Source organism: Bison bison, unplaced genomic scaffold, assembly GCF_000754665.1.
Source record: "Bison bison bison isolate TAMUID 2011002044 unplaced genomic scaffold, Bison_UMD1.0 scf7180017864494, whole genome shotgun sequence".
In the NCBI taxonomy this organism is placed as follows: Eukaryota; Metazoa; Chordata; class Mammalia; order Artiodactyla; family Bovidae; genus Bison; species Bison bison.
Genome location: NW_011495053.1, coordinates 910,609 through 932,807, shown reverse-complemented (window position 1 = coordinate 932,807; position 22,199 = coordinate 910,609). Strand labels below are relative to the sequence as shown.

Genomic DNA, 22,199 nt, shown 5'->3' with positions numbered 1-22,199 from the left:
TAGAAATAGAGATTTTCCTCCCACCATATATGGAAGTAAATGCAAACTTTTCAGCGTACTCTGTTAGTATAAAACTTTTGGTCATTTAGAAAACTATATATATATGTGTGTGTGTGTGTGTATGTATGTATGTATACATAAAAATGCCAAAACAGGAAATACAATTATAGCAAGTGCGTCCTGCAGGGCTGTGACACTGTGTGGGGAACCCCTGCCTCTCCTGGGAAGTGATGCCCCAGCATTGCTGGCCCAGAGAGCCACATACAGGACAGAGCAGACTGGCTTTGTGACCTGGCACACTCAGTTCTCTTGAACTGTTAATTTCCATGATTCAAGCATTTGATTTTTTAAAAATGTGTTCATTCTTTCTGGCTGATCTAGGCAAACCCGGCAGTATTGTGACAGGTTAGTGATTCAGGAGACCCTCTCCACAAGCTTCCACTCTCTCCATCTCCCTCATCAGCACACACAGTCCTTCTGGGAGGGCATGAGTCCATGCGCCTCTCCTTCCACTGTCTGACCCCACTTGGAGTCTACAAATGAAAAAAGTCTGTCTTTCACAGGTTTTCACAGAGTGGCAAAGGGTCCCGCTCAACCACTGCTGCCAAAACATTTCAGAGAAGGGAGGATCCTCTTTGTCTTCCAGGAGAGATGCAGTTTGCTGATATGCGTTTGCATGTGAACATGCATGCACATATTTAGTACACCCATATGTACACACACAGCCGTGAAAAGCTGTGAAATGAAAATCGCCAGCAGAAATTGGATAGAGCATTCTTTTTATCAAGAAGTGGCAGGGCTACAGATCCCATGGACAGAGGAGCCTGGTGGGTTCTATGGTCCTATGGGTCCATAGGGTTGCAAAGAGCTGGACACGACTGAAGTGACTTAGTGCACATGCACGCATCACAGAAATACTAGAAATCCCTTGACATTCTCAAAATTTAAAGATGTTCATGTAAGAGAGGCATGATCCTCTCAGAAGATATTTCAGATAGCTGTCTGCCTCCCGCACAGACTCCTAATGACATAGTTAAATAGACGTTACTCAACCGTGTTTTTTCCCTCCAAGATTTTCAGTTCTTCTTTTCAAGAGCTCTGTCCCATTACAGAAGTAATAATACATATCAATCTTCATAGATGTTTTAAAACACTGATATTTCTGGAGAATGTATCTTGTTTTAACACAATTTCAGCACATGGACTAAATTAATCATAGGGACATTTTCTAGCTGACTATAGGAAAAATACATCATTATATTTGTACATATTTGTGCATCCACAGAAATGTAGCTAGAAATACAAATATCTACTAGGTGTAGGAGCTTTTTATTTCTGAAATTAGTGTAGAAAACCATTTCCAAATGACACCAGTAAATCATTTAGGTGTTCCTTTTTACATGCCCATGTGGTACAATGGTAAAGAATCGACCTGCCAGTGCAGGAGATAAAGGAGACACGGGTTCAATCCCTGAATGGGGGAGATCCCCTGGAGGAAGAAATGGAAACCCACTCCAGTATTCTTGCCTAGAAAACCCATGGACAGAGGAACCTGGCGGGCTATAGTCCTTAGGGTCCGTTGAACACGGCTGAGCACACACACACTCACTCATGCACACTCTGTGTTCCTGCTCCTAAGGCAGATAGGAAACTACCTAGAAGGCCTCTTAACTCCTAGTGAGCTCTAGAAAATAGGACAAATGCCCTGACTTGTAGACACACAACACCGATGTGACTACAAGATGTTCTGATTTTTCTTCAAATAACGTTGATCACTTCCCTTGTTCTCTTGGGTATATAACTTGTTGTTAAGTGAATAGAGCACAGCCAAACATGAAATCTTTTCTGAGGCTTTTGTTAATGTGAAATTTTACCAAGTGTTTTATGTCTAGATACTTTTGGTCTAAGAATTACAACCTATAATTGTTAGGAACTCAGTGTTGGGCTATAATAATGTGAGCAAACCAAATGACTACATCACTTCCTTCTTAAGTCAAACCAGACTCAAACCAATGTCATACGAGCTTTGGGAAGGGGGAAACAGGCAGTACATATGTACCACATCTGCACTTGCAATTGCCTAGTATACAAAAAAAGACTGGTAGCTTTAATTTCTTATTAATAACAGTGAAGACTTTCAAGTATAGTAGCTTCAAATATCTTTGCTGCTGTGCCAACCATGTAACATACAAACTTTTTTTTTTAATAAAAGTTTAAAGAAAGTATTGCAAAGTATTTAACTTGGTCTTTGCCAAGAGACGTTAAATGAAGATGTGATCATGAAGGTTACAATCTGACACATTTTTTTAGCAGTTAAATTATGCAATAGTTTAAGTATATGTGAGACCCATGTATGTATATGGCCTATACATTTTGATAATGTCTATCATTGAAATTGATATTGTGAGTAGATTTATAACTTTTATATCAATTTTTATAAAAATATGTTCAGCAGAATAGACAAAGAAATGAACTAGATACTATTTTCATTTAGAAGTGCACCTCTATTGAATGGAACTATAATTTCCTCATTATTTTCTGTGAAACAAGCTATGCTCACACCAGTCGTGTTTCTGCTGAGCTTCTCGCTAAATTTCTTACTATTCTTCCTCCAGCTTCACCACATCTAATACTCAAGATTACTGCATTAATATCAGCAATTTGAGTATGTTGAATGATAGTGTTCAGTTCAGTCGCTCAGTCGTGTGCAACTCTTTGCAACCCCATGAATCGCAGCACGCCAGGCCTCCCTGTCCATCACCAACTCCCAGAGCTTACTCAAACTCATGTCCATTGAGTCGATGATGCCATTCAGCCATCTCATCCTCTGTTGTCCCCTGCTCCTCCTGCCCCCAATCCCTTCCAGCATCAGAGTCTTTTCCAATAAGTCAGCTCTTCGCATGAGGTGGCCAAAGTATTGGAGTTTCAGCTTTAGCATAAGTCCTTCCAATGAACACCCAGGACTGATCTCCTTTAGAATGGACTGGTTGGATCTCCTTGCACTCCAAGGGATTCTCAAGAGTCTTCTCCAACACCATAGTTTAAAAGCATCAATTCTTCGGCACTCAGCTTTCTTCACAGTCCAATTCTCCCATCCATACATGACCACTGGAAAAACCATAGCCTTGACTAGACGGACCTTTGTTGGCAAAGTAATGTCTCTGGTTTTGAATATGCTATGTAGGTTGGTTATAACTTTCCTTCCAAGGGGTAAGTGTCTTTTCATTTCATGGCTGTAGTCACCATCTGCAGTGATGGGGCCCCTCCCAAATAAAGTCTGACACTGTTTCCACTGTTTCCCCTTCTATTTGCCATGAAGTGATGGGACCAGATGCCATGATCTTAGTTTTCTGAATATTGAGCTTTAAGACGACTTTTTCACTCTCCTCTTTCACTTTCATCAAGAGACTTTTTAGTTCCTCTTCACTTTCTGCCATAAGGATGGTGTCATCTGCATATCTGACGTTATTGATATTTCTCCCGGCAATCTTGATTCCAGCTTGTGCTTCTTCCAGCCCAGCATAGTATGCAATATTTTGGGTCTGTTTCTAAGTGCAATTCATTCTAGTAATTTCTTGAGAGATGAAAGAATAAACTTGTTCCATTCTGAAACTCACATTTCTACCAAGTGAATATGTACTAAGAATATGGAAGGGCTTCCCCAAATTGTCCTCACTTTACTTTAAAATCACTCAACTTTGACAGGCATGCTCTGTCATACTCTATCAGATTGCTACATGTGAGAGGGGAATCTCTCTCTCCAAGTAGGAAATACAGTAAATGAGATTTTATAGGACAGCATGCATGCAACTAGAAAAAGGCAGAGACAGATTTACCAGGGGGGCAGAAAGAGATGTTTGGACCTACACTGCATTAAGCAGTCAAGTCGCTCAGTCATGTCAGACTCTTTGCAACCCTATGGACTGTAGCCTGCCAGGTTCCTCCATTCATGGGACTTTCCAGGCAAGAGTACTGGAATGGGTTGCCATTTCCCTTTCCAGGGGATCTTCCCTACTCAGGGATCAAACTCTGGTCTTCCGCACTACAGGCAGGCTCTTTACTGTCTAAGCCACCAGGGAAGCCCAAGACTGAATATATTCCCCTGAGAATGAAATGTTCCTGTCAGCTTTCTCATTCATACCCATTCCCTTTTATAACTGTATTTTTCCTGTTTGCACAAATGATTCAACTAGGGCATCCTATGAAAACCCAGTGCTTCGAATAACGATGTTAAGATTATTTTCTGACAGTGACAATCATGTTTCTAAGTCTCATTCTATGAAGAAGCAGGTCAAGTGGGCATATGTTGTAAGTGTGATTGAAATGGGGAGGGGGAGGCTGACTGAAGTTTCTTTCTTTCCTGTTTTCATTGACTCCCATTGTGTGGTACCCTGATGAGTTACATCTAGAGATGAGGTGGAGTATAAAGGTCTAAGGATACATGGATGGCAGCATGGTAAAAATTGGAGAGGTTGCATATGGACAGAATCTGCAGTGAGGCTACTATAAAAATCCACATGTTGGATGGTTTAACTAGATGTTTAAAAAAGAAAAAAAAAAGAATTAGTTCTTAAGAATATATGTTTCTCAAAGGAAGATAACACTGAAATTTATCCCCAGGGTCCTCATGCATAGGATATGAGTCATATATCAGTTATTGTTTGTTTAGTCATTCAGTCATGTCCAACTCTGTGACATCATGGACTGCAGCACACCAGGCTTCCCTGTCCTTCAGTATATCCTGGAGTTTGCCCAAGTTCATGTCCATTGAGTTGATGATGCCATCCAACTATCTCATCCTCTGTTGCCCCATTTTCTTTCTATGCTCAATCTTTCCCAGCATCAGGGTCTTTCCCAATGAGTCAGTTCTTCCCATCAGGTGGCCAAAGTAATGGAGCTTCAGCTTCAGCATCAGTCTTTCCAATGAATATTCAGGGTTGATTTCCTTTATGATTGATCCCTTTTGATCTCCTTGCTGTCCAAAGGACTCTCAAGAGCCTTCTCTAACACCACAGTTCAAAAGCATCAATTCCTTGGCACTCAGCTTTCTTTATGGTCCAACCGTCACATCCATACAGTACTACTGGAAAAAATATAGCTTTGACTAGATGGACCTATGTTGGCAAAGAGACATCTCTACTTTTCAATATGCTGTCTAGGTTTGTCATAGCTTTTCTTCCAAGGAGGAAACAGGTTTTAATTTCATGACTGCACTCACCATTCACAGTGATTTTGGAGCCCAAGAATATAAAGTCTGTCACTGTTTCCATTGTTTCCCCATCTATTTGCCATGAAGTGATGGGACCAGATGCCATGATCTTCGTTTTTTGAAAGTTGAGTTTTAAGCCAGCCTTTTCACTCTCCTCTTTCACTTTCATCAAGAGGCTCTTTAGTTCCTCTTCACTTTCTGCCATAAGGGTGGTGTCATCTGCATATCTGAGGTTATTGGTGTTTCTCCCTGCAATCTTGATTCCAACTTGTGCTTTATCCAGCCCAGCATTTCTCATGATGCACTCTGTATATAAGTTAAATAAGCAGGGTGTCAATATACAGCCTTGATGCATTCCCTTCCCAATTTTTAACCAGTTATAACTGGTTATAACTGGTTTCCATGGCCAGTTATAACTGTTGCTTCTTGATCTGAATATAGGTTCCTTAGGAGGCAGGGAAGGTGATCTGGTACTCCCATTTCTTAAAGAATTTTGCACAGTTTGTTGTGCTCCACACAAAGGCTTTCATGTAGTCAAAGAAGCAGAAATTGATGTTTATCTGGAATTCCATTGCTTTTTCTGTGATCCAGCAGATGTTGGCAATTTGATCTCTGGTTCCTCTGCCTTTTCTAAATGCAGCTTGTCTATCTGAAAGTTCTCAGTTCATATACTGTTAAATCCTAGCTTGGAGAATTTTGAGTATTACCTTGCTAACATGTGAAATGAGTGCTGTTGTGTGGTAGTTTGAACATTGTTTGCCATTGCCTTTCTTTTGTATTGGAATGAAAACTGCTATGATTTTCTTAATGACATGTTTGCAGGGAGACCAAAAATCGAGTGCCTCACTGTCATTGCTATCACATTCCTCTCTCACCACTGGTGTGAGGGGTAAAGTCTGTAAACACTGGACCACAAGTTTAGCCCTTGAATGTTCTTAATGATTAACTAGAACAGGTCACACTCTCCACTGCCCTCAACCAACATTCGGCCTCATTCATTAGATCTCACATATGAATGAGTTCATGCCACTTCAGTGATGTAAAGTGATTTAAACTATTATTTGACACTTTCCCTTCTTATTCACAATTCATTATACAATTCATTAAAGAGAACTCAAATGAGTTTATTTTAATGTGTTATCACATTATTTGAGCTTCCCTGGTGTCTCAGTGATAAAGAATCTGCCTTCCAATTCAGGAGACACGGGTTCAGTCCCTGGGTTAGAAAGATCCCCTGAAGAAGGAAATGGCAACTCACTCCAGCATTCTTGCCTGGGAAATCTCATAGACAAAGGAGCCTGGTGGGCTACAGTCCATGGGTCGCAAAGATTTGGGCATGACTTAGTAACTAAACAACAACAATAATAAACCACATTATTTTATACTTAAACTTATTTAAAACTTCAAAACACACTATCACTAAATAAAATAATCCTTAACATTTTTCTGTTAACTTTGTTTTCAACCTAGTGAGAAGATGTTTTATTATTAAATACTCTGTGTTTTATTAATTAGATGATTTTTATCTCAATATATATATGTTCTTAAGTGCCTCTGCCCCAACCACTCCAAACTTTGTTTTGTAAACTTCTATATTTGAGAAAATCATAGATCTACATGCAATTGTAAGGAACAACACAGATGTTGTGTATACTTTACCCAGCTTCTCCAAAGGTAGTATCTTAAAAAATGGTAGTAGATGGACACTAAAGGATATTCACCTTGAAACTGCCCAGATGCAGAAGATACGTATCCCTCAGTGAAGTGAAAGCTGCTTAGTCATGTCCAACTCTTTGCGACCCAATGGACTATACAGTCCATGGAATTCTCCAGGCCGGAACACTGGAGTGGGTAGCCTATCCCTTCTCCAGGGTATCTTCCCAACCCAGGAATCGAACTGGGGTCTCCTGCATTGCAGAAGCCATGAGGGAAGCCCAAGAATCCCTCATGTGATCCTTTAATGGTAATGCTCACCTCCCTCCTGTCCCAACCCCTTCTTAATTATTGGTCACAGATAGCCCATTCCCCTTTTCAATAAGTTTGTCTTTTCAAAAATGTTGAAGTCATACAGTATGTAATCTATTTTGGATTGACTGTTTTCTACTCTACATAATTCTCTGGAGAGTCATCCAGGTGTTAAAAGTCAATAGTCCATTTCTTTTTATTGTTGAGTAGCAATGCATGGCATAGATGTTCCACAATGCGGAAACCATTCAGCTCTTGAAGGACATATGCATAATTTCCAGTTTGTGATTAAGTATATGTATATATGTGTATGCATGTATATATATGGGCTTCCCAGGTGATTGATACTCATGGTAAAGAGTCTGCCTGCCAATGCAGGAGACATGGATTTGTTTCCTAGGTCAGAAAGATCTGTTGAAGGAGGAAATGGCAACCTACTCTAGTATTTTTGCCTGGAGAATCCAATGGACAGAGGAGCCTGGCGGGCTACAGTCCATGAAGTCACAAAGAGTCAGACACAACTGAAGACACTTGGTGTGTGTGTACATATATATATGTTAATATATACATGCATATATATATATATATGAATATATATAAACATATAAATATAAATATATATATATATATATGAATATATATTCTTCTACAGATTTTGTGTGAGCATAAATATTCAGTTCTCTGGGGTAAATACTGCTCAGAAGAATCATTGCTTGGTCATATGATAATTGCATGTTTAATTTTTTTTAAGAACCCTGTCACACGTTTTTCCAAAATGACTCTGCCCACTAGTGATTTATAAGCAGTGCATTTTCTCCACACCCAAGCCAACATTTGGTATTTTCACTATTTTTCATTTTAGACCTTGTGAATAGGTGGGTAGTAATATTTCTTTATGTTTTTTGTTAACATTTCCCAAATGACTAATGATATTGAACATCTTTTCATGTGTTTATTTGCCATCTGTATATTTTTTAGATGAAATGACACTTTGTTTTTTGCATAGTTAAATTATTTGTCCTTCTGCTATTGAGTCTTTTAAAATGTTTTTTTTTTTAATATATGACAAAACAGTTGTCCTTGTCATATATGTGGCTTGCCAATATTTTCTAGTAGTCTCCAGCATGTCTTTTCATTTCTTACCTGTGCCCTTCATGGAGTGAAAGTTTGTAATTTTTATGATGTCTGGTAGATCACTTTTTCCTTTTATGGATTATGCTTTTGGTGTCCCCTCTAGGAACGTTGGCTAGTCCAAGACCCTAAAGGTTTCCCCCTGTTTTCTTGTAAAAAATGTGCACTTTTACATTTTACATTTATGTCTGTGATCAATATTGAGTTAATTATTCTATAGGACATTGGACTTCTGTAGGGTGTTATGTAGAGTTTTTGCTTGTGGACTTCCAGTTGTTCAAGCACCATTCATTCAATGAAAGGCTTTCATTATTCCACTGAGTTTCCTTTGTACTTTTCAAAAATCATTTGGGCATGTTTACAGGAGTCTGAGTTCTCTGTTTTGATTCAGTGATGGGTGAGTCTGCCCTCTGTCAATACCACATGGTTTTGGTAAAAACCAGTGTACTGATTTATTTATTTTCAAAATTTCTGCTATTTTATTCTTGTTCAAAATTGTTTACGATGTTCCTTGTTTTCTTTGGCTTTCCATTTAAGTTTTAGAATAATCTTGTTTATATCTAAAAAAAAAATCTTGCTGGGATTATGATGAAAACCGTCTTAAACGTACATAAAATTTGGGGAGAGTTGATGTCTTTTCAATACTGAGTCTTCCAATCTCTCAACATGATATATTTCTCTATTTAAATTTTCATTCATTTCTTTCTTCAGCATTATACAGTTTTCAGGACACAGTCTTGTACCTATTTTGTTACGTCTAAGTATTCTTCTGGCTGATTGTAAACAGCACTGTATCTTTAATTTTGGTGTCCACATGTTCAGTGCTAGCATGTATAAATAAAATTGAATTTTGTGTGACTATTGTATATACTACATGCTTGCTAACTTCAACTATTAGCTCTAGGAGTTTTCTTACAGATTCCTTGGCATAACATATATAGATAATTGCTTTATTTGCAAATAGGCGGGATTTTATTTCTTTCCTTTCTGATCTGTATGCTTTTATTTCTTTTTCTTGGCTTATTACACTGGCTAAGTCTTCTGGCACAGTGTTGAACGAAAGGGATGAAATCATACATACATTTCTGCCTGTTCTCAATCTTATGGGGGAACATTCAGTCTTCCCTCAATAAATATAATGTGAGATGTAGGTTCTTTTGCAGGTAATTACTGTCAAGTTGGAGAAGTTTTAAAACTCTGTGCATATTTTATTAAATTTTTTGTCATAACTTCATATTTAAATTAGTCAAATGTTTTTAAATTAGTCAAATATTGCAATCATGTGATTTTATTCTACAACCTGTTATTATGGCAGATGCATTGGTTGATTTTCAAATACTGAACTGCATATATATCCCTGGAGTAGGAATCTGGTCCCATCACTTCATGAGAAATAGATGGGGAAACAGGGTCAGACTTTAGTTTTTTGGGCTCCAAAATCACTGCAGATGGTGAATGCAGCCATGAAATTAAAAGACGCTTACTCCTTGGAAGAAAAGTTATGACTAACCTAGATAGCATATTGAAAAGCAGAGACATTACTTTGCCAACAAAGGTCTATCTAGTCAAGGCTATGGTTTTTCCTGTGGTCATGTATGGATGTGAGAGTTGGACCATGAAGAAAGCTGAGCACCGAAGAATTGATGCTTTTGGACTGCGGTGCTGGAGAAGACTCTTGAGAGTCCCTTGGACTGCAAGGAGATCCAACCAGTCCATTCTGAAGGAGATCAGCCCTGGGATTTCTTTGGAAGGAATGATGCTAAAGCTGAAACTCCAGTACTTTGGCCACCTCCTGCGAAGAGTTGACTCATTGGAAAAGACTCTGATGCTGGGAGGGATTGGGGGCAAGAGGAGAAGGGGATGACAGAGGATGAGATGGATGGATGGCACCAATGACTCAATGGAGGTGAGTCTGAGTGAACTCCGGGAGTTGGTGATGGACAGGGAGGCCTGGTGTACTGTGATTCATGGGGTCACAAAGAATCGGACGTGACTGAGTGACTGAACTGAACTGAACTGAACTGAAACCCTACTTGGTCTTGTTGAATAATTATTCATATATATTGTTTACTTTATTTTCTCTAATTTTGTTAAGGATTTTCACATCTGTATCTATGAGGGATATTGGTTTGTTTTCTTTTTCTGTACTGCCTTTGTCTATCATGGGCATCAGAGTATCTTAGCTTGGTCTGCTACAACAAAAATACTAATAGATTGGGAGGCTTAAACAACAAACATTCATTTTCTTGCATTTCTAGAGGATGGAAATCTATGTGAGGGTGAGGTATGGTCAAGTTCTTATGAAGACTTTCCTCCTGACTGATAGACACCTGTCCTCTGGCTATGTGCTCACATGGCCTTATCTTAGTGTTTGTATGTGGAGGAAGGAAAGGGAGAGACTTTCTCATTTGTCCTCTTCTTATAAGGCCACTCGTCCTGTTGGATTAGGATCCCATCCTTATGAACTTCATTACAATTCAGTTTAGTTGCTCAGTCATGCCCGACTCTTTGTGACCCCATGAACCACAGCACACCAGGCCTCCCTGTCCATTACCAACTCCCAGAGTTTACTATAACTCATGTCCATTGAGTTGGTGATGCCATCCAACCATCTCATTCTCTGTCATCCCCTTCTCTGCCTGCCCTCAATCTTTTCCAGCATCAGGGTCTTTTCAAATGAGTCAGCTCTTCGCATTAGGTAGCTAAAGTATTGGAGTTTCAGATTCAACATTAGTCCTTCCAATGAACACCCAGGACTGATTTCCTTTAGGATGGACGGGTTCAATCTCCTTGCAGTCCAAGGGACTCTCAAGAGTTGTCTCCAACACCACCGTTCAAAAGCATCAATTCTTCGGTGCTCAGCTTTCTTTACAGTCCAAATCTCACATCCATACATGACTACTGGAAAAACCACAGCCTTGACTAGATGGAACTTTGTTGACAAAGTAACATCTCTGCTTTTTAATATGCTGTATAGGTTGGTCATAACTTTGCAAGGAGTAAGCATCTTTTAATGTCAGGTCTGCAATCACAATCTGCAGTGATTTTGGAACCCAGAAAAATAAAGTCAGCTACTGTTTCCACTGTTTCCCCATCTATTTGCCATGAAGTAGTGGAACCAGATGCCATGATCTTAGTTTTGAATGTTGAATTTTAAGCCAACTTTTTTACTCTCCTCTTTCACTTTTATCAAGAGACTCTTTAGTTCCTCTTCACTTTCTGCCATAAGGGTGGTGTTATCTGCGTATCTGAGGTCATTGATATTTTTCCCAGCAATCTTGATTCCACCTTGTGCTTCCTCCAGCCCGACGTTTCACATGGTGTACTCTGCATATAAGTTAAATAAGCAGGGTGACAATACACAGCCTTGACGTACTCCTGTTCCTATTTGGAACCATTCTGTTGTTCCATGTCCAGTTCTAACTGTTGCTTCCTGACCCAAACACAGGTCAGGTGGTCTGTTATTCCCATCTCTTTCAGAATTTTTCACAGTTTATTGTGATCCACACAGTCAAAGGCTTTGGCATAGTCAATAAAGCAGAAATAGATGTTTTTCTGGAACTCTCTTGCTTTTTCAATGATCCAGCAATGTTGGAAATTTGATCTCTGGTTCCTATGCATTTTCTAAAACAAGCTTGAACATCTGGAAGTTCACAGTTCATGAATTGCTGAAGCCTGGCTTGGAGAACTTTGAACATTACTTTGCTAGGGTGTGAGATGAGTGCAATTGTCCAGTAGTTTGAACATTCTTTGGCATTCCCTTTTCTTTGGGATTAGAATGAAAACTGACCTTTTCCTGTTCTGTGGCCACTGTTGAGTTTTCCAAATTTGCTGTCATATTGAGTGCAGCACTTTCACAGCATCATCTTTCAGGATTTGAAATAGCTCAACTGGAATTCCATCACCTCCACTAGCTTTGTTCGTAGTGATGCTTTCTAAGGCCCACTTGACTTCACATTCCAGGATGTCTGGCTCTAGGTGAGTGATCATACATACCATCGTGATTATCGTGGTTGTGAAGATCTTTTTTGTACAGTTCTTCTGTGTATTCTGGCCACCTCTTCTTAATATCTTCTGCTTCTGTTAGGTCCCTACCATTTCTGTCCTTTATTGAGCCCATCTTTGCATGAAGTATTCCCTTGGTATCTCTAATTTTCTTGAAGAGATCTCTAGTCTTTCCCATTCTGCTGTTTTCCTCTATTTCTTTGCATTGATCACTGAGGAAGGCTTTCTTATCTCTCTTTGCTATTCTTTGGAACTCTGCATTCAGATGGGTATATCTTTCCTTTTCTCCTTTGCTTTTCACTTCCCTTCTTTCACAGCTATTTGTAAGCCCTCCTCAGACAGCCATTTTGCTTTTTTGCATTTGTTTTTCTTGGGGATGGTCTTGATCCCTGTCTCTCGTACAATGTCACAAACCTCCATCCATAGTTCATCAGGAATTCTGTTTATCAGATCTAGTCCCTTAAATCTTTTTCTCACTTCCACTGTATAATCATACCGGATTTGATTTAGATCATACCTGAATGGTCTAGTGGTTTTCCCTACTTTCTTCAATTTACATCTGAATTTGGCAAGAAGGAGTTCATGATCTGAGCCACAGTTAGCTCTCAGTCTTGTTTTTGCTAACTGTATAGAGCTTCTCCATCTTTGGCTGCAAAGAATGTAATCAATCTGATTTTGGTATCGAACATCTGGTGATGTCCATGTGTAGAGTCTTCTCTTACGTTGTTGGAAGAGGGTGTTTGCTCTCACCAGTGTGTTCTCTTGGCAAAACTCTATTAGTCTTTGCCCTGCTTTATTCTGTACTCCAAGGCCAAATTTTCCTGTTACTCCAGGTGTTTCTTGACTTCCTACTTTTGCATTCCAGTCCCCTGTAATGAAAAGGACATCTTTTGGGGTGTTATTTCTAAAAGGTCTTGCAGGTCTTCACAGAACCATTCAACTTCAGCTTCTTCAGCATTACTGGTCAGGGTACAGACTTGGATCACCATGATATTGAATGGTTTGCCTTGGAAACGAACAGAGATCATTCTGTCATTTTTGAGATTGCATCCAAGTACTGCATTTTAGACTGTTTTGTTGACTATGATGGCTACTCCATTTCTTCTAAGGGATTTCTTCCCACAATAGTAGATATAATGGTCATTTGAGTTAAGTTCACCCATTCCAGTCCATTTTAGGGTGAATCAGACATTGACTCTTAAGGCAGGCAAAAGAATTCCTCTGTAAAACCAGCCAGGCCTGGACATTTCTTTGGGGGAGTTTTAATAGTTATAGGCTTATTCACATTGATCTGTTTCATTGAGTAAGTTGCAGTCCTGTGTGTGTTTAAAGAAAGTAACAAGTTTCATTTTAGTTGTCAAATTTATAGCTATAGTTTTTATGGAATTTTTTTAATGTCTGTGAGGTTTCAAGTAATATCTGCTATTTTATTATTGATATTAGATATCTGTGTCTTTTCTTATCCTGCCCTTTTTTTTTTTTGGAGCAGGGAGGGTCATTTCTGCTACATTTGTTAATTTTGTTTATCTTTTCCAAGTGGAAACTTTGTTTCATTGTTTTTCTGCTTTCATTTCAACTGATTTTGGTCCTTTTAATTTTTTGCCTTCTGTTGGCTTTTGGTTTATTTTACTATACCTTTTCGAAGCTCTTGAGATGGGTACTTGGATTACAAATATGAGAATTTTCCTCTTTTCTGTGTGTGCTTATAGTGCCATTCCTTCCCATCTCAGCTCTGCTGATTTTGATATCTTGGATTTTGTATTCTCATTCAGTTTAATGTATTTTTAAAAATTACCTTGCGACTTCTTTGATCCATGGATTATTTGGAAATGTGCTGTTTAGCAGCTGGCGATTGTCTTTTCATTTTTCTCTTATTAGCTTCTGGTTTTATTCTGCAACTACAGTGGTTGTAATCATTTAATACCATAGGCTTCCTGGCAGGACAGAGTTTCTCCTACTAGGAATGAATGCTCAAGTTAGTTTGTTTTTTTGTGTGTGTGTGAATCATAGGTTTGTGTTCAGACTGTACTAAACCATGTATCTGTAGAGACACTGCTTAATTAGCAAACTTTAGGTAAAATATAAACTGATGAAACATCTCTTTGGCCTTTTGAAAAGCTCTTCATTTGTAAAGTATTGTGCATATCATTATACTAGTTCAGTCCTTCAGAGTTCTGACTTTATCATCGTTAAGATATCTAAATGTATCATTATCTAATGATAATGAAACATATATCTTACAATCTAAAAAAGCTGTCTTGAAAACCAAATATTAAAATCAATTCATTTGACATCTGTTCAAGGCAATCATTGACTCTTATTTCTGATGCTGTGACTAGTATGTTTTCTTCTCAAGAGAAATGGATCTATTGTATGGAAATAGTAAAAGATAAGCATATTAACAATGAGATGTGACAACACACTCATCACTTAGAAAAATAAACTCAAAAGCACGTGGAATGTTAATTTGTGTTGCAGGTATAATGTTGAGTGCGTCGTTTTCATGCATTATGTTTAGACAATGGTGTACTGTACATTTCCTTCAGGAAAGGATCTTTTCAAAAATTGTTTAAATAAGCAAGTTCTGGTATTGGAATGTGCTTCATTTCAATGAACTGGCAACGCCTGGTGTACGGATCATGTAATTGTTCAATGACTTATGTAAAATAAATAGGCCACGGTGGAAAGAAGAATTGAGTGACTTCATCAAATAAGCTTCAGAAGCAAGTTCATACTTTTTAACTGTATTCACGTCTTTTTCAAATTCAGGTTATCGGGATTTCAGCTGCCTTCCTCCATCGTCAGCAGTGGCTCCATCCTTACTCTGTGGTTCACGACAGACTTCGCCGTGAGTGCCCAGGGATTCAAAGCGCTGTATGAAGGTAAGATGCTTGCTGTGCACCGCCCACACCCACTGTGCCGATGGCTTCACACTGGCCAGGAAGGCTGTTCACACAAACCAAAGCTGCTGCTTCCGAGGTGGTTTTAATGGTTCAAATGTTTGATTTCTCTGTTTTGATGCTGGGAGAATGCTATTACTGTAATGGCTCAAATTTCTGGCACAACACGTGTGTTGACAATTTTCCTTTGTTGCTAGAGCTTTTTCATTGGAAGAATGGTTTTCTTTTGATGTTTGGCAGTGACGTTTCGAGTATTTAGGATGTTAATTGACAGTCTTCCTTTTCTTCAATCTTAATGCAGACAAGCTTTCCTAAAATAATTGTTGGACAGTAATATTCAGAGTTGGTGCCTAGGTAAAGTGAATCCCATTACATGAATTTTGGTTGTCATAATTTGAAACTTCAAATGAAGAAAGTGATTTCGTTTGGTGCTTGCAAGGCATAGGGGGTGCATTTCATTTTATTTTATTTAATTTTTGGTGTTTTCGGACTTTGTGCTGAAGTGACTTTGGGGTCTCACTGTCATTGTTGACCCTTTTGGGCAGAAATTTAAAGAAGATAAAAGAGATTTCAACCTTTGATAGAGGGAATAATATACATGATTGCAAAATATTCAATTTTAGGAAATTGCACTACTATATGGTAAATATAAGTGCTGAGGTCTGTTTAGTCTTGTTTCACATATATATTTTAATTTTTCTCTCATGTGCAATGCAGAATCTTTGATTTTTAATATAAACTCTGAAGCCCATGAATTGAAAAGGGCTATGTAGGGTGGGGGTGGGCCCAATCCAGTGTTCACTTAGCAGCCTTCCTGGATTAAGTCGCCTCTGTGTGTATTCCTCTTTGCAGTACTCCACACACTTTGGCAAAAATCATTCTTCTTGGAAAGATAAAATCTACACATGCTTCTTGCAACTGAACTTAGCTACTATGCAATTATCAGAAAATACAAGGTTAGACTGTCCTCTTTGCAAAGGAATATAAACAGAACAATTCATCCTTTTATTTAAGTAAAGTCTTATGTGGAATAATGCTTAGAATTTTATACTAACTCTGACTCCAGTTTTTCCAGGTCATTGCTTTTATATATAAACGTGCATCCATTGCCTGAAAGAGTAACTCATCTTTAAGCTCATTACTGATTACCTGGGGATCATTTAATCTTTGGAAGAGTAACAGGCTAGTTCAAGGTTAATAGGTGCTACTAGCTTTCAGATTTGCTTGTATCTACCACTTCCTGTATACCCCAGCTTCACATAATTTTTTTCTCGCTTGACATTACAAAAGTGTTTCTGAAGCAATCTGTACTAGCTACTGTGAAACAGAACTTGTCCAGTCAGCACATATGGTATTTCGGAAGGTGGGTTAATGCTTCAACATTTTAGAAACCTTTGCAGTTTTCTTTCCCTTTCTGACAAAGTTGATCCTTAATATGGTGTTTTGGTGAATTTCCTAAGATAAATGTTGCAGAAACTCTACTGACGCTGAGTGACTGCCATATGAATACTTAAACTGAATCTTTCTGGGCTGTTGTTGTTGGTGTTTGTGGTTGTCATCATGGCATAGTGAAAAATGATTGGTGAGATTGTCTCTGTTGGGAAAAATGTTTACAAGTTATCAACAAAATTGGAGAAATGATGAGAAAAACAGAGCCATGAGTTAAATGCATTTTTTAAAATGTTGTGTGAAGATGTTTGAAATTTTTGTTTGCAATAGTTGCATTACAATATAGCCTGATATTTACAAGTAAATACAACTCGTTATTTTGAAAGCAAAGCATCAAAATAAAAGTGCTTTGTTAGCAAAATAAAAATCATAAAATGTGCAATATCTTTACTTGTAAAATATTTTTTATTAGCTTACAAATCAACTGATAAAATAAATTTGTGTTATCTGTTGAAATAAGGTTAATTGCAGTCTAAATAGAAGATTAAAGACAAGAATTTTTGCAGAAGAAACTAAAACTTTGTAAATATCAGCTGGTTTATCAATATCATTTCACACAGGAAATGTATACACAGCTATAACCAACCAATATAATGGTCATGGGAAAAAGTGAAATTTGTGTTGAGACCAGTGTATAAAATATTTAGATACACTTATTCAGATATAATATTAAGCCTAACCAATGAGTCAGAAAAATATCTAAAGTTGTTTTGGAACTAGAACATCGAATCCCACTGGTTTTTACACTGACAACACTGTCTTCCAAGTAATTAATATAAACCAAATAATACAATAAAATGTCTATGTCTTATCCAAGACCTCTGAGGAAAATTTGAATTAAAATTTTAATGCTAAATGAGCTTTAATTTTTTGTCTAGTTCTTAAATGATTACCAACTTTTCCAAATTCATGTTTAATTTTTTATTTATATTTATTTGTTGAATAGGGAGAAAATCTTCCACTCTTAAAAAAAAAAAAAATCTGTCTATACAAGATAGGCTTAGTAATAAACTTAACCTGGACTTGATCTGGGCACTGGACTTTATAGTTTACTGACATTACTTTGGGATAAGTACTATTTACATAAATTATTATTCATACATGGAGATATTAAGCTACCTAAGGAATATGGAAACAGTAAATTAAATTATTATAATTAATGTGTTCAGTCATTGAATTTAACCCTGAAAATTAAATGGAGATATTTATACATATCTCACTAATATTATTCACATATAGTAATTAGCTTTTTAAGTAGTGGGTAAGTTCATAGATTGTTGATAAAATCAACATATTTTAACCCATAAATATAGAATAATAAAATTGAAGTTACTACTTTAATAGGGTATTTTATAAAGTTATATTTCCTAGTTCTGTCACAGAACATTATTCTTCATGGCTAGCCAAAGAATTTGCATGATTTTATTTGGTAAATTTATAATAAATACACTAGGATTACACGTAATTTACAGTGAGATGAATTACTATCAGTATTCTTATGCTTGTCCAATATTGAAGCCTTAGGTATATAAATAACATTCATTCTTTCTACCTTCCAACTGTTTTCATCAAGATCTCAGTTACTGAAATAAAATTATTTGTATCACCACATTTATTTATGATTTAAGAAAAAAAAAATCTTCCAGGAGGTCAGAAACTCAACATGGCATGTCAAGACACGACAGATATTATATCGTGACAAACGTGTGACAAGGCTGTCATGAGACTTTAGAACAAAGAGAACAAATCCATTTGGTGACATGTGACAATCTAGAATTGTGCCCCAAAGAACCCGTCACTCTGATAATTTTATTTGTTTCACTTTTTAAAAGGCAAGTCTTCTCTGTTCTAATATTTTGTCTTACTAGTGACAAAGTGAACTAAATATTAGAAACACTAGCGAATGTATGATGAAAATAATTTCACTCCCAGTTTTTGGTTCTGAAATCTAATTTATTTTCAAGTGACACATCTCTTATTAATGCACATCCTGAATATCACTTCAGATGTTTCATGAATTACTTGGTAATTTTTCATACATTAACTTTCAGTAATTTTAGTATTGGTTATATTTTAAAATTTTAGTTTTTTTTTTTTACCAATTGTTTTCTATAATTTAGATTGACTTTTAATATTTTTGCAGGTAAAATAAGTTTCTTTGACATTGTATTTTTATACTCTAGTATTTGTATAAAAAGAATTTCTAGATATTATACAAGCTGCATTTGAATAGAAAGCCCTGATTCTGTGATTCAAATTGAGTCCAATGTGTATTCACTAAAATTAATACTTTTCTTCTATAGAACATTTATTGATAGTGTAGGGCAATTCTATTGATTGGAAACCAAGTTGTCCAAGGCTTTATCCATGGAATGACTCTTTTTTTTCTTTTTTAAAGAAATTGGAACAGAAATTTTATGCACATTTTACCACAGAAATTACCTTTGCTGTAATTGTTTGAGGTAAAAGGAAGGTTAAGTTGGATTCTTGTCTAAGGTAAACCTGATAGAAATGGTAAGAATCTATTTTCTTAAATATTTCTTTAAAAATCTGGCTGACATGGTAGTTGAAAAGGAAAAAAAAACTAACCACAATTGTAGACAGTCAAATATTTTGTCCATAAAATACTAATTTTACACATTCAGCATTTATCTCACCTTCCCATGGTGCCATATTTGAATATATTGGCCTTAAATTTTGTGCTTGAAATCTATAAGAATCTGACAGTTTTAAAAAAATCTTTTTAGGAAAAATACCACCAGCAGAGTGAGAAAGAATTTGACATTACTAAATTGCAAAGATTAGCTTGTGGCAGGAACCTGTATTGCATACAAACTAGCACAATAGATGGAGTGAAAAAAAAGTTGCCCACAAAGATGCTTAAAGGCACTCCCCTGTGTTATAAAATTCTATTCTAGAGAAACTCTGCTCTTTCATTTTGTTTTGTCTTAAAATTATTCATTCTATTGATTATACCATTATGTCCTCACTAAGGTATATGTTTCTCTATGGATAGATAGTAAATAAGTAAATGAAAATAGGTAGATAGATGAAAGGGATAGATTGATAATCCATAGTTAAGACAGTTGATAGGTAAGTAGATACATAATAAGCAGGCAGACAGGTGGATGAACAGATGGATGAATAGACATGCCTAAAATGGTATGAATTCTTATATACATTTTCTTATTAAATTTTCAAGATTCCTATAAGCACAGCAAAATTACCTAATATTACTGGACAGAGAAAATGAAATAGTGATGTATAGTAACTTAGTTTGTCAAGACCTTATAGCTACTAAATAGTGAAGAGGGGAAATTAAACATCAATCTGCCTATTTCCAGATGTTGTCATTCTTAACAATGTACTATGTTTAATATAATATTTGTTTACATGTATGGAAATACACACATAAAGATAAGCATGTATCCACATATGTGTGTACACAAAAATCACACTTTTGTATATATATACATATGTGTATATATGTATATACACACACTATATATGCACGGAGCATATATGTATATCCTTGTGTAAATGGACATAGATTTACTCACTCATTCTCTCTCATTTATTATGCTTTTATTGAGTATCTACCAGAGGCTCAATACTGAGCTAAATGTTAAGAATACAAAGATGATGATGAAATGGTGTTTTTTCTGAAGGAGTAGCAGGCAAAAATGACAAAATTCAGTAGAACAGAGAGTGCAGTTGGTTCTAATAACTAGCTATGGTATTTGGCATGACTGGTCAGGAGGGAAGGCCCGTGTACGCGGGGACAGAGATCTTGATGGAGTTAATACTTGAGCTGTACTGCCAAGTGTTTAAAGAGTGCCAGTGCTAAATGCCGACTTTGTATCAGTAATTGAATACACGTTCTCCAAGGAAGATGGGTCACTGGGGGGTCTTTCTGAGTGAGGAAGAATTATGGGCAAAAATGTGGCGGACAACAGCTTAGCACCTGTAAGAACTGTGGGACATCCCCTGGTTTGTACTCAGAGCTCCCGGTAGGCCTGGAGTGTGGTCCCTCGGGCTGGCGGTGCAGTCAGTGGGGTCAGGTTAATGTTGAACCAGCCCTGAGATAGAACTCTTCCTCTGTGACATCCTCAGAAAGGCTGAATTCATCCCACTGGACAGGTAAACAGACAGAAGCACTTTCGTTTGTAAATGCTTCCATTTTACAATTTCATCACATTTTAGCTTTTAAATCATGATTGATGTGCCTGAAATGTGTATAGATGGAAGTGAAATAATGTGGATTAAGTGAATCCTGAATTCTTGCAGCAGCTTTCCCCCCCGAGTTGTTAGAGGTCACCTGTTACCTCCTCTCCTGTGGTCATTTTTGTTTGCATCCTTGAGGGCAGTGTGGGCTCCAAGCAAATATTTCAATACTTGACATGTGGCTCTAAATAAATATTTAAAAATATTGTTTGATAAAAATTCTTCACTCAGCCCTACCTTAATCTCATCCCGTAGTTCAAATTTCTTACCCTCAAAACCTAAAAGGAGATTTGATAATAGGTGTCACAGTTAGCTGATTGGAACTTGATTTTCTCTTTGGTTAACACATCTTATTATCTAGAAGTTTCTAAAACACACGCACACAGACACCTCCCAAAAATTAAACACTCAAATGGTTTAAAGACAAAGAGTTTTGATGACCCGCTGCATATACAAGCATTTCTTCTTTAAAAAATAATGGACTCCATACAGTCCATTCAGTTAAACCTGTGAAAACTTAAATGGATTGATTTCATTTATTATGATTTATTTTGGGGAAGAGAATGGGCTTCGTGTTCATAAACTACTTAGATTTTCACCAGGGAAATGTGAATCTTGGCCACAGAGCAGACCTTTCATTCCAGCGTCACTAAGTGATTAACTCCGTGGTGGGCGGGGCTTCTCACTGAGAGAGTTTCTTGTTCCCTGCATGCATTTGGCATTTCCCTCTGACACATCCCTCAAGTAGAATTTTCTTTCGTTTAACATCCATGGATCTGGATTTAGAAAGAACAGCTAGATTATTACCCTTCAAGCTCAAAGCTTTATTTAGGATGTCAGTGCTGATTTATTTCTCCCTTGAAGTGATTATCCAAACTCAACCTGAATTAAAGCGTGGAACGTGAATGATCCACCTGGCAGGAGAGAAGCATTTCCAATTGAAGAAAGTGAAGGTGGAAGAACAGCAGTTAGCTGTCCATTAGCCAATGCTTTACCATTACTTTGGATTCATAACAATTACTGAGGCTAAAACGAAGGGGAACCGTCTAGAATTACCTTCCTCTTGACTGTTAGGTCCTCTAGGCTGGTGAGCCCAGCTGAGGACGTAGCTTACCGAGGAGGACACACTTCCCCTGGTGGTGGAGAGCAGAGCCGGCAGTCCTCACGACGGTCCTTCCCCAGGCTTAGATGCCAGAGCCTCGTCCCCTCTCTTGTTCTTGATTTGCAGGGTGTTCAGGTGGCTCGGACAGTAAACTGCTAGTGCTGCTGCTGCTAAGTCGCTTCAGTCGTGTCTGACTCCGTGCCACTCCATGGAC

The 22,199-nt window shown here is 37.4% G+C and overlaps 1 protein-coding gene across 1 annotated transcript in view; it reads left to right on the top strand.

Annotated features, from left to right (window-relative positions):
• LOC104979990 (CUB and sushi domain-containing protein 1-like) overlaps positions 1 to 22,199 on the top strand; it is a 646,469-nt gene that overhangs the window by 226,333 nt on the left and 397,937 nt on the right. Inside the window, exon 3 of the mRNA XM_010828522.1 lies at positions 15,080 to 15,192. Within this exon, the coding sequence (XP_010826824.1) occupies positions 15,080 to 15,192 (113 nt within the window). The remainder of the gene's footprint in view (positions 1 to 15,079; positions 15,193 to 22,199) is intronic.